Consider the following 12,470-nt stretch of genomic DNA (forward strand, 5'->3'; position numbering starts at 1 on the left):
TACCGAATTGGTACCCACATAACGCAGAGATAGTGTCAAGGTAATTCAACCACTTAAATTCAATTCAGCCTCTGACAAGATTCAATAATAATAAATTATTATAAAAATACATATAAAAAAATTAATATAATATAAATACATAAAAAAAATGAAATATAGCAGATAAAGTTGTTACTAAGAAAAATATGACATGACAAATATATTATTTGACCATTTATTTATTGATAACTAATAATTAAGATTAAAATTGAGTTGAAATAAATTAATAGAATAGTTAAATGGAAAAAACCTAAACATTCGACACATATGCAAAATGATGATTTGTCGAGTTTTATGAATAGTTGTATAAGTTCTAACATATTCTTTCTAAGTTATATATATAGATGAGTAAAGATATAAATACATCATTATTTTATTCATTTTTAATCACATAAATATCATTTCAAACACATATATCATTCATAATTTAGATTTATTACTGTTATGTATATATACAATTAATATCAGTATGAGTTTTTTAGTTAATGTAATATTTTTTGTTTTAATGCATTTTTATTTCAAATATTAATAGAATGTGTTATGGCCTATTTGTGGTGGTTGTGTTGAGGACGTAGATTACATCATGATGTTGTGTTCCACGAGCATGGTACCTGTGTAATTCGGCGGCGGCGGTGGAAAGGCGGTCTAGTGGTGTCGATGATGATACTATTGTTGGTGGTCAGTGGCGGAACCAGGATCGAACATGACCCGTAGCACAAAAAATTTTCGTTAACCTTGTATCGGCGCAAAGTAACGATAACATTTAGACTGTTACAATTTTTAGGATTTTATTAAGGGTTTTTGTCTTTTTTTTGGTGGGTTTCTAAGACTTTTTGGCACTTTTAGAGTATTCTTTTCATATTTATTAGCACAAATACATCTTTACAAGTTATATTGATGGGAAAATCTTTCGAAAATTTAAAATAGTTACATTGACTGGTATCCCATATTTATTTGACCCGTAGCACCAATAAAAAATATATCATTTTTCAGAAAAATTATATTACAAAAATTTAACGGACTCGTAGTCCGGACTACCCCTTGTCTAAGTGTGGTTCCGCCAGTGTTGGTGGTGGTGGCGGAGTCAAGTGGTGTAAGTTGATGTAATTATAATAATGGAAATTTTTAGAAGATAAGAACTAAAGTGTTAATTATTAAAATAAAGATTTAGAGTGTAAATTATAATTCATTAAAGGTAAAACATAAAAAATCAAAGGTAATTCCGATAATTTAAAGGTAGAATTATCTAAAATAAAAAGAGGTCATAGTAAAGATAACTCAAAAAATATGGAGTAAATTAATGTATTGACTAAATTTGTTTACTAATTTTAATATAATTTCAAAAATATTTATCATTATAAGTTTTTATATTAAATTTTTCATTTTAAAATCTTCACGTTCATCTTTAATTTCATCTTTTTCATAACTATCATAAATATTAAATATTTATATGTCATCCTCTCGTATTGCAGGTAAAAATTAAAAGGCATCACTTATTCACTTATTTCTTTTGGTTACACTATAAATATAGGGCATGAAGGCATGATTTCATATATAGCTCTAACTAGATTTTTATCCCGCGGGAAACCGCGGATCGATTTTAAAAAAACGAAAGTTTACACTAAATATATTAGCTATATATAATGTGAAAATAATGAAATAGCATTAGATATAAACATAGAAAAGTAGGAATTGTAGATTGGATATTACAGATAATAAGATTATTTGTAGCAAAACATGTTTACTGCTTGAATGTAATAAGACATGAGCAACATCTTCACAAACATTGTAGCACTTCTTTGTAGACCACATTTTTGGTTGTGTTCTTCACTTCAAAGTTTTCATCTTGTATTAGAATTTTCAATCCTTTCTTGCTTTTCACTCTCGAGACTGCTACATACAATTGGCCATGACTAAAAACTGGTCGTGGAAGATACAAACTAACACGATCGAGTGATTGTCCTTGGCTCTTGTTTATCGTCATAGCAAAACATACTGAAATAGGGAATTGCTTTCGACAAATCTTAACTGGAATCCTTTTATCCGATGGAGTCATCTTTAACCTTGAAATTAAAGTGTGAGTGCCAATGTTTGTTCCTGTGATGATTTTAGCTTCTATCACATGTTTTCCCAATCTCATCACTTGTAAACGCGTGCTATTACACAAGCCATTTTGTTGATCAAGGTTTCGCAATAACATAACAGGGACTCCAACCTTCAACACCAACTTATGATTCGGTAATCCGGCCAATCTAAGTCCATTTATTACTTCTGATGAGAACAAAGTTGCATCAGTTGCGTTGGTATCTTCAGATTCACATAAGTTGTCGGAACTGAGATATGTCATCTCCTCACCGGGCATCATTTCTAACAGCTTCTCATTTATGGTTCCCACCACATCATGAGTTGGTGCAAGAATAGCACGTTGTTGAAAAAACATTGGATCCTGCAAACTATTTAGCATATCTGGATATGTAAAATTAATCAACTCTGAAGGGGGATCATTTGATTCGGCCACTAACAAATCCATTGGTATTTGAATTTCTGCTTCCCCATCGTTTTCATCACCTAGAACCCCATCTCCCACTTTTAAAATCCATTCAGTAAATTCTTGAAGCTCTTGTAAATCTTGTTGTTGTGTTCCAACTTTTAGCCTCATATTGACAGTCAATTTAAGCACTTCACAATGATGCCATATATATGAGGAAATTAGACTTGCATTTACAATCATGCTTCTGGTTCCTTTTGGTATGACAGGCAAGATTTGTCTAAAGTCACCGCCAAAGACCACTACTTTGCCTCCAAAAACTTTGTCTTCGCTGTTTGGTTGGGTTGATCTTAGAATATCCCTCATTGTTCTATCAAGAGCTTCAAAACAATGTTTGTATATCATGGGAGCTTCATCCCAAATGATCAATTTACCGATCTTGATTAATGCTGCCAATTCACTGCTTGGATCTATGGAACAAATAGAGTTTTCAGTGATGTTAATTGGGATAACAAACCTTGAATGTGCAGTCCTTCCACCACTTAGTAAAAGTGATGCTATTCCACTTGAAGCTACATTTAGCACAATTTGTCCTTGGGATCGTAATGCAGCTGTTAGAGTCTTCCAAAGATAAGTTTTCCCTGTACCTCCATATCCATAAACGAAGAAAACTCCTTCATCGTTTTTAGCAACAGAACTCAAAACGGTATCATACAACTGTTTTTGTTCAACAGTTAAGCAGGCTAACAACTGTTGATGTTCAATACTTAGTGCCCTTTTATCATAAAGCAGTTCATTGGCAATTAAGCGGTTATTGAGTGATGCAACATAATTTGTAGTGGGGAAAGGCATGTCGGGAAAGTTTCTGAGGGTACTACCATTGTTAAGTAACAATTGCTCGATACATGATAGGCAGAGGTTGTGAATATCTTCATCTTGAAGCTGCAAACCTTTAATATATAAAAATGGGATTACCAACATAGTGTTTTCTGTTTAATTTTACTTAATCATTCAACTGAAAAATGTATATAAAGAGTAAATGAAATTACCTGGGCAGTTTAAGATTCTTCTTTGCATATGTAACATATCTTCACTTAAAACTTTACATGTTTTCTTCCATAAAACATCTGGCCGTGCTACAGAAGTTGAAAGTAGCAATTGGATAAAGAAGGTTCTGAGATATGATGCTGTTGCCCAATGAGATGCTTCCAAAATTGCATCAACATATTCTTTATCATCATCTAAAAGTCCTAACTCAAAACATGCTTCTTTGTAACTATCACATTTACGTCCATTGACTGTTATGATTTCCTCGTAAGATTTTGGTCCAACAACATGATTGAGCAGGATTCTTAAATAATATACTTTACCAAGAGATGGTGGGACATAGCATATCCTCCCTATAGAACCACGTCCTTCAACAGTTCTTCGTTGCCATATCCTTTTGCTACGTATCCAAACATAAAATTGTGGGATTTCGACATACTTCAAGGTTCTTGCAAATTTATCTTCTGCATTTAATTTCATCTATTGAAGGAACTTTGAATGATTGACAGTTGGATTTGAAACAACATCACATAACTGGGCTTCATCATCATATACTATGCTCTGTTCATTTTCACAGTGAAATGGCAAGATTTCAACAAGTGGGTATCTATAATGAATATCAAAGCCGAATATTCGCCAAGTTGCTTCAGAAGCGGAAACGTACCTTAATTTAATTGTTGTAAAACAAATGTTAGCTACATTGTATATTTTTGTTATTCAATTATTTGACTATGTAAAATACAAAGTGCAAGGGTTTAATTAGAATTATGTAAAATTACCTGCAATCCAGGTAATTCTTCACCTCATCTGTGGGTTTGTTGTTCTGAGTTGTTGTACCATCTACATTGGTTTGATATACAGTTGCCGTAACTCTATCGGGTCCTTTGTTTATATATTTGAACAAATACTTGATTGAGCCTGATTGGTTGCTCCATTCTACATTAATGTGACATTGGTATCTTCGGAGAAGTGTAGCATTATAAGGTACCACCATGCTGTTATCAAGAGGAATACCATTTTTTTCTATGGTAATTCCTGAATTACGACGTCTATATACAGGGTAACCTTCAGAATCGACAGCCGTTTCATCCTTCCATTTCTTGGGAAAATTCTTTGTACATTTTCCTTTAACCATACAAGGACAGTTGGGATTTTCAGCTCCACAAGGTCCATGCATCATGTACTGTTTGACAAGTTCATACAACTCTGGATCTTCTTTTGGGTCTGGTATTTCGGCACTAATGTATTTATCGACATCTGTTGCACGTGGAAACTTGTTTGCGGGAGCCAAAAACAAACAAATATGAGCATGAGGTAGGCCTTTTTTTTGAAACTCCACTGTATAAATAACTGCAAGTTTTACCAAATAATGATAGTAAATATATAATTTCAATGTTAAAAAATAGACATACAATATATGTATAGGATACACAGGAGATCCACATTAATACCTGCTTGCACCGGACCAAAGAATTCCTCTTCCACGAAATCGTTTATGATTTCATCCAATATAATCTTGAACATTCTAGATATTATATCCGGCCTATCTTCAGGGGTAAGATTTTTGTCATTCAAACAGCGATAAATCTTTGGCCAATTGGGGTTGCAAGTAATAGTAATAAACAAATCTGGATATCCGACTGACTTGCATATAGCCATTGCATCTAAGTACTTTTGCATCATGTACCTGCTCCCACCGGTAAACGATGAAGGAAGTAATATACGCTTACCAGTCTCTGATGCATCAATGGTGCCATTTTCGATATTCGTTGTCAAATTTTGGAAGGTATCAGTTCTGAGTTTTTTTGATTACATTTAACATATGACAATCGGTCAGCTTCTACCATTGTGTAACCATTAACAGAGAACTGATGATACAGTTTCCCTGCATGAAGTAACAGTGAAAACTCATTCGGTCTGTCTTGCATTCTGTAACAAAAGAATTCCCTCATTGTCAGTTTTGTTCTCCTTTTGGTTGAATCTTCTGTTATGCCTCTATGTTTGATACCTAGACGGAAACCATCTTCTGCAAACGGAAAGATGAGTGGATATTGAAGAGCCAGATAAGAAGGATGCAACTCACTAATTCTTTGAAGACCACCTGACTGTTTTCTCAATATAATGTCTCTAGGTTCAAGTGAATCTATGTCTCCAATTATTAATCCAGCTACTTCTGAAGTTGTTGGCAAATTGTAAAGTCGACCATCTTTATCTCTGTTGGCAATAAGTTTGAGACTTACATCTTGCCAATCATTATCTTTAACACAATCTCTTACCATCCTAAATGATTTCACAAGAGGGTTGCAAGAATCTAACAACATCTTTAATATGTTGATGGTATCACGTTTGAGATCACTTTTTTTCATTCTTGACTTTTGAGTGCCAGAACTGTCACAATAGCACATGTTGTTTAAAATGAAGTTAATGTTGCATATTTAAAAAAGTAAAGACATAAGGATGGTCAAGCATATTTACCTCACAACTTTTTCTTTATTTTCCGCCTCATTTTCTGAATCAAATATATAAAGTTGCGAGAATTTTGGTTGATCACCTTGGGCAGGTAGCAGACTACCCATTCGGTGATAATTTTGTACTTGTAATCTAAAGACATAGGGTCCTTTGCCTTTTAAATTCCCTTGATTGATCTTACCTCCCATAGATGTGACTGAAAACATCATGTTATATGCTCGTATATGTTTCATGAAATTGTTGGACATGGGATTGTTCCTTGAAAACAAATTTTGTAAGACAGGTGGAGGTTTGGAAACTGGTGGTAGCTGGACATCACCACCTTTGCAACAGAAGCTAAACGCAGTTTTCTTTCCATTCGGATTACCCCTTAACATTTCTGCTTCCCATAGCAATGCATTACACTTGGAGCATTGGTATATTTGATCTCCATGATCTTTATACGCTGAAATCATTTACAAAATTAATCAGAGTGTTGTATGAAATTTAAATGTAAACACATCAAATCAATATATGGTTGCAATGATCCTTACCTAATGACAGACCTTTCCTTTTGACATAAGAATCTTCCAACATCTCATCATTAATCTCCGAATCTATTCTTGGAATGTCAAAAGAATTTGTATTTTAAGATTTTTGTTTGTTCATGTTCTTCAAATTTGGTGGATTAAATCTGGTACGTTTATTTGATTCTTCACACTTCTACTTTCCTTTCTTGTTAGATCTTTTTGCTGGAGCTGACGTTGTCGTCTTTTCTCTTGAATTTACTTTAATGTTCAATATTTCAAATGGTTAAAACCAACTGACTAATCTCTCTACTCACATATATAAAGTAGTAGTTAATCAAATGTAATATGTGTACCTTGAGAATAAAAGTTGCCTGTAAGAGTACTTTTGCCTGACCCAAATATAATTGGACTGATGAATACATTGTTACCATAATGTTCATTCCTTTGTATATCTTGTGTAACATTCGTAAAGTTATGTTAATAGGAATTATAATTACAGCATATGTGAATACTCATAAAGAACATTCTAAAAAAAGTTACAGGAATTATATTACCATTATTTATCATTGAAAAGGGATTGGTAGTAGCCTTGTATTGTACATAATTCGGTGTTTGATTGGTATTGCTTGAAGTTGCGGTAGTAAATGTTGAATTGATTCCTGAAGCTATCAAATTATATGGGTTAGTCATGGCCACATTTGGTAGAAAACATGTTAATATGTCAATCCACATTTAAGAATGCTAAAACTACATTACCATTGTTTAAAGCGTTGGTTGCATTCTCGAATGCAAGATACTTATTTCTGGCATTGCAAGAACTTGCGATAGTAAATGTTGAATTGATACCTGAAGCTATAAAATTATATGGGTTAGTCATGACCAATTTTGGTAGAAAACATGTTAATATGCCAATCCACATTTAAGAATGCTAAAACTACATTACCATTGTTTAAAGCTTTGGTTGCATTCTTGAATGCAAGATACTTATTTCTGGTATTGCTTGAACTTGCGGTAGGAAATGTTGAATTGATTCCTAAACCTATCAAATTATATGGGCTAGTCATGGCAAATTTTGGAAGAAAACATGACTCTAACTCAATCCACATTTAAGAATGTTCAAACTACATTACCATTGTTTAGAGCTTTAGTTGCATTCTCGAAGATTACGTACTTATTCCTGGTTGAACATACGTTCCTGGTTTGAACTTGATATAGAGAATAACAAATTTTGGTAAAAATTGGGTGTCATATAATTGGACAAGAGTAATAGTTAAACACATTTTCCACAAATTTGTAGATTAGGACAACATACCATTGGTATGATGTGTCATATTTTATACCATTTCCCACGTGACTTTAGGACCAGTTATTCGTTATATTTATAGTTTTATATCCAACTTTCGATGCTTTGAAGGTGTGTTAAGTGTTTTCAGGTTGGAAATTGATTAGAAGAATGAATTGGTTGAGTTTGATGATATATAGAAGAAACGGGAGGAAGATTCGGTTGAAATCGAGCGAAAGACGAAGGAAACGAATCCTGGAGTTTGTAACTCCCGTTATTGGAGTAATGGCCATTACAAAGGAAAATCATGAAACTCCTGTAACTTGCAGTTACTGGAGTAACGGCAGTTAGTTTTTCAAAGGAGTGTAACGGCAGTTACTGGAGTAACGGCAGTTACAAGGGAAGTTCAAAGGTAACGGCCATTACTCCACTAACGGCAGTTACACGCGAATTTTGTATATATAGACGATTAGGGTTCTGCTTTGGGGGACGAATTCTTGGCATTTTTTCTTTAGTTTTCTCATAGTTCTTAGCTTTTGGAGCAAACAAGTTGTTAGGGTTTTACATCTTTTCAGCTTTGGATTGTAATCATCATTGCTTCCGGATTATCGTTATTCATTTGGTATAATATGATTTCCTCTCTATTTGTTTGTTCTTGTGTTTTTAATATGAATAGCTAAATTTTTAGCACCCACTTGGGTAGTAAGCATGTCATAGGGTCGAATTGATGTTGCTTGTGAATGTTGAACAAGGTTTATATGTTTAATCGAAGATCCACATTTATTTGGATTTAAATATTGTTTTCAACTTTTATATTAATTGATTGATAATTGTAATTAGAAGTTCGGGAGAAATCTATGTCATTGTCAATTGATTTATGAAATGGTTAATCGGTCTATAATTAACCTGAAATCGTTGGAGTTCGGGAGAAATCAACGATAAAGATTAAAAAACAATTAAATTCATTTTGAATGTGTAAACGTCTATGATAGAGGGATCTGATTAGGCGAATAAGCAGTTCGGGAGAAAGCTTTCAAAAGATTAAATCATAAAATCAACTCAGGTATTTAATGCTTAACTGTTTAGAGTAGAAATTAAGTGCGGGAGCAATAATTATATTTTGAGCAGTTAAAGTTTCAAGTATAACGGGAGTTCTACTTGTCTACATTTTGAGTCGTTCAACAAATGCAAGTAATATTTAGACCCGATGATTGACATGTGAGCTGACCCAAGTAGGTGTTCCTTTTAAATTTGTGTTGAGATTCAACAATCAAATATTCTTTTGCGATTAATCCTACGAGATTACTGACTTTTCTCACTAACTTTGCAACGTGACAATTCGGTCACAAAACCCCCCTTTTAATCTGAATCATTTTATTGTAACAATTGCTTATTAAGTCCTTGTGTTCGACCTCGGTTTACCAAGTCAACTATATTGCATACGAACGGGTTCACTGCCCGCAAGTGTGTAGTAGTCAGTAGCTAGGTATTTCGTGTTCATAAATTTAAGAGTAGAAAATACACATCAAGTTTTTGTAATATTTGATAAAGGAGTTGTTGTTAATGGCGTGTTCTGTATGGGAGAAGCATGTCTAACCACCTTGTTTTTACGTTCAGCCAAGAAATCCTTCCTTTTCTTCCGGTTAACTGAAGCTTGAGATTCAAACATTGGAAGTAATATATGAGTGCGAATCTTGGAGCAGGATTGTAATATATTTAGAATTACTTTGATGCACAAGTATAAATCTAAAATGAAAGTTATTTGGGTTCTAGTACTTTTCAAAAAAAATTCAGCTTCCAACTTCCCTCCATCCTTTTTTGGGAAGTTTGAATTGGCTTTGTGAATATATGATAAAGGTGTTTACTGTTTTACTTTTAAGTTGTCTTATTTTCATTGGTTTATATGATGAAGGGTACTTAGTGTTTGTTGTTAATTAATATTTTAAGTCAAAGTACATAAATGACGCCTTCACGTGGTAAAAATCATTTTGTCAACTCATTTTTACACCACAAAGTTATTTCACCTTTTCCATTTCTCTCTAATCCGAAACAGTAACATGGCGGACCAGGTTTCTCTCGAATCTAATTTGTGCTTACATTCAATCGATTGCCATTGATTGCATATATTTTTTTTAGTTCAACGTATATACAACACTGGTTTAACACTGTCGTGTATAGGAGGTTGTGTTTTTTAGGTTTATACATCACTTTTTTCTTTGTTTTTATTAAGTATTTGATTTAGTGCATGTGTGATTTGAATATATATATATATATATATATATATGTATATATATATAGATATGATTAAATATATAAATTTAGTATAAACTCTTATCATTTAGGGTTTCAGAATTTTTAATTCATTGCATTTTGTTTTTTCGGGTTTAACAGCCATGTGATAGAATGAGTATGAAAGATCTTTTGTTGATTATATAATACAGATTTGTCCCCCGCATAGTTTCATATATGTTTTTTGTATAGTTGTTGATTTCAAAAGGTCACATTTTTTGTATATAGGACCACAAGTGGGGTTGGAATATAGTAAAGTTACTAACATGAATTTTCTTTTATTCTTTGAACCCACCACTAATATTTGTGGATAGATTACTTTCCAATTTCTGGTTGACCTTTTGAAGAAAAAGACTTTGTCAGAATGTTTGGTGAGTTTTGAGATAGACTTTGTTTTTTTCACCATTTTTTTTGGAAAATTTTATAATTTTGGGTGAAAAATACTAAAGGTATATAAATATCATTTGTTATCTTAGGTACTGCCAAGAGTAGTTAAGAACAAAGTGACACCAGGCCTGCGGGCGGTTACACTGTTTGGTCATGACAGACGTGCGTACAATGTTCGTTTGGTATCGCTTGCTGATGGTAGACTGATGCTGACTGGTGCTGGCTGGCAACAATTTGTTACTGTATGTATCCAACCAGATACCAGCCAGCTTTGTTTCAGACTTAGGAGGAACATGAATCTGGATGTTATTGCTTTTGATTGTGCGGCCAAGCAAGTGTTGGTGAATGCTAATGCAGAACCATATGTGAACAGATGTTTAATTGAAGTGACTGGTGAAACAATACATACTGAGGTTTATACATCACTTTGTTCTTTGTTTTTAATTAAGTATTTCATTGTGTGCAGGTGTGATTTTCATATATATATATTTATATGATTAAATATATAAATGTAGTATAAAGTCATAAATGAGTTACAATTTCTGATATGATTAAACACCACATACTGAGGTATATAAACGTTTGTATTCATTCTTGTAATCCTTTATGGTTGATTAGTAACTACCGGAATGTTTGACTCATCTCAGTATCCACCATTGTTCTTTCTTGATGACCTGAATTTGGAATATCATCGTAAAACCGACAAGACTGCTACCATTTTTGGACCACATCAGATTGAAGATGTGGAAATAATATATGAGGAGGAAGATGCAGATGGTTCTTCTGTTGATCATACTGATGATGATGTCAAAAGCGAAGAAGATCAAGTTGTGCGCGCTGTGGGTATCACTGGTAGTAAGTGGACTAATCTGTGCACTGAGGAGGAGGTTGAAGAGGGTGGTAAAATCATGTTAACAAATCTTGGGCGAGGATTTTACTTGTTTGATTACTTTAATGAGCGTGGAATTGGATCGGCTGCAGCTGTTCCAGTATGTAAGTAATTGTCACACGTACAACTTGTATTACAGTTTTAATTTGCACAGATTTTACTTTTAATTACACTAACCTTGTGACCATCTTATACTTACAGCTAGAGAAGCACCAAGAAGTGTAAGGCCAACAGTGTCTGAGGAGTATCTTACAGAGAGTGATGGAGAAGACGTACAGAATAACAGTCATATCTGCAATATTGCTGGACATGAACATTCTCTTGACAGACCATCCTTCTTCAAAAGATTGAAAGAACACTCATTTACCACCAATGGACTGGTATGACTAATTCAATTAATCAAGAATGTTGAAAATTGTTTTCATCTTGTCTATGTTGTATTAGTGTTAATCATTTTTAACATTGTAATTTGAACACGGTGCCAAATCATTTTGTTCGTGATAATCACCTTGATACCTTTACCAAAGCTTGTGTGTATGTGGGGAGTTTGAAGTTCAAGGCCAAGCTGGAAATTATGTATGATGCTCGCAAAGATGATGACCAGACACATGTTGTTCTCATGACAGATTGGTATAAGGTTTCATCAAAATGTGGTGTTGAAAGGGGTAAGGAACTACGCTTTGAACTCAATGTGGTGCAGCTTGTTGATGGACCTCTTGTGGATTTTTATGTGTGTTGAACAATTTCATTTGTGTTGAACCAAATGTGGTTTTATCTCTGTTGTCTTTTGAAAACTTCTTGGTATCAAGCCTAATGGTATGGATAGTAGTCATGCTCATTTTGGATTTGTAATATATGTAGCATGTGTATAATGATGGAACAACTTATGTCTTAACTGGGTCTGTAATATTACACTACTTATGTTTATGGTGTTGACATTTCCTTTGTAGTATGTAACTTGTGGCTATTTTATGTTTGTTCATATTCTGTCATGTTTGGTTAAACTAAGTGATTGACAATTTGTGGGTTATTTTGTATAAGACAATAGATATAGATATGTGCTATTTGTTT

At 33.5% G+C, this 12,470-nt stretch overlaps 2 protein-coding genes across 2 annotated transcripts; both read right to left on the bottom strand.

Moving 5' to 3' along the window:
* Positions 1-1,816: 1,816 nt before the first annotated feature.
* Positions 1,817-4,054, bottom strand: LOC122591813 (ATP-dependent DNA helicase PIF1-like). The gene is made up of 2 exons (XM_043764047.1): positions 3,577-4,054; positions 1,817-3,477 (listed from the first exon to the last, which is right to left on the bottom strand). Exons 1-2 carry the CDS (start codon positions 4,052-4,054, stop codon positions 1,817-1,819), a joined length of 2,139 nt encoding a protein of 712 aa, XP_043619982.1.
* Positions 4,055-6,619, bottom strand: LOC122591814. The gene is made up of 6 exons (XM_043764048.1): positions 6,589-6,619; positions 6,050-6,488; positions 5,453-5,962; positions 5,026-5,369; positions 4,354-4,924; positions 4,055-4,238 (listed from the first exon to the last, which is right to left on the bottom strand). Exons 1-6 carry the CDS (start codon positions 6,617-6,619, stop codon positions 4,055-4,057), a joined length of 2,079 nt encoding a protein of 692 aa, XP_043619983.1.
* Positions 6,620-12,470: the final 5,851 nt, after the last annotated feature.

Source organism: Erigeron canadensis, chromosome 3 (genome assembly GCF_010389155.1).
Source record: "Erigeron canadensis isolate Cc75 chromosome 3, C_canadensis_v1, whole genome shotgun sequence".
NCBI classification, from domain to species: Eukaryota; Viridiplantae; Streptophyta; class Magnoliopsida; order Asterales; family Asteraceae; genus Erigeron; species Erigeron canadensis.

What these genes read in the sequence shown, in the direction of transcription:
- LOC122591813 (XM_043764047.1), bottom strand. Translation starts at nt 4,054, where the DNA reads ATGAAATTAAATGCAGAAGATAAATTTGCAAGAACCTTGAAGTATGTC. An exon ending in AAGAATCTTAAACTGCCCAG is followed by an intron (nt 3,478 to 3,576) that starts GTAATTTCATTT and finishes TATATATTAAAG; the next exon opens with GTTTGCAGCTTCAAGATGAA.
- LOC122591814 (XM_043764048.1), bottom strand. Translation starts at nt 6,619, where the DNA reads ATGTTGGAAGATTCTTATGTCAAAAGGAAAG. An exon ending in AATAAAGAAAAAGTTGTGAG is followed by an intron (nt 5,963 to 6,049) that starts GTAAATATGCTT and finishes CTATTGTGACAG; the next exon opens with TTCTGGCACTCAAAAGTCAA. An exon ending in TTACTTCATGCAGGGAAACT is followed by an intron (nt 5,370 to 5,452) that starts GTATCATCAGTT and finishes AAAAAAACTCAG; the next exon opens with AACTGATACCTTCCAAAATT.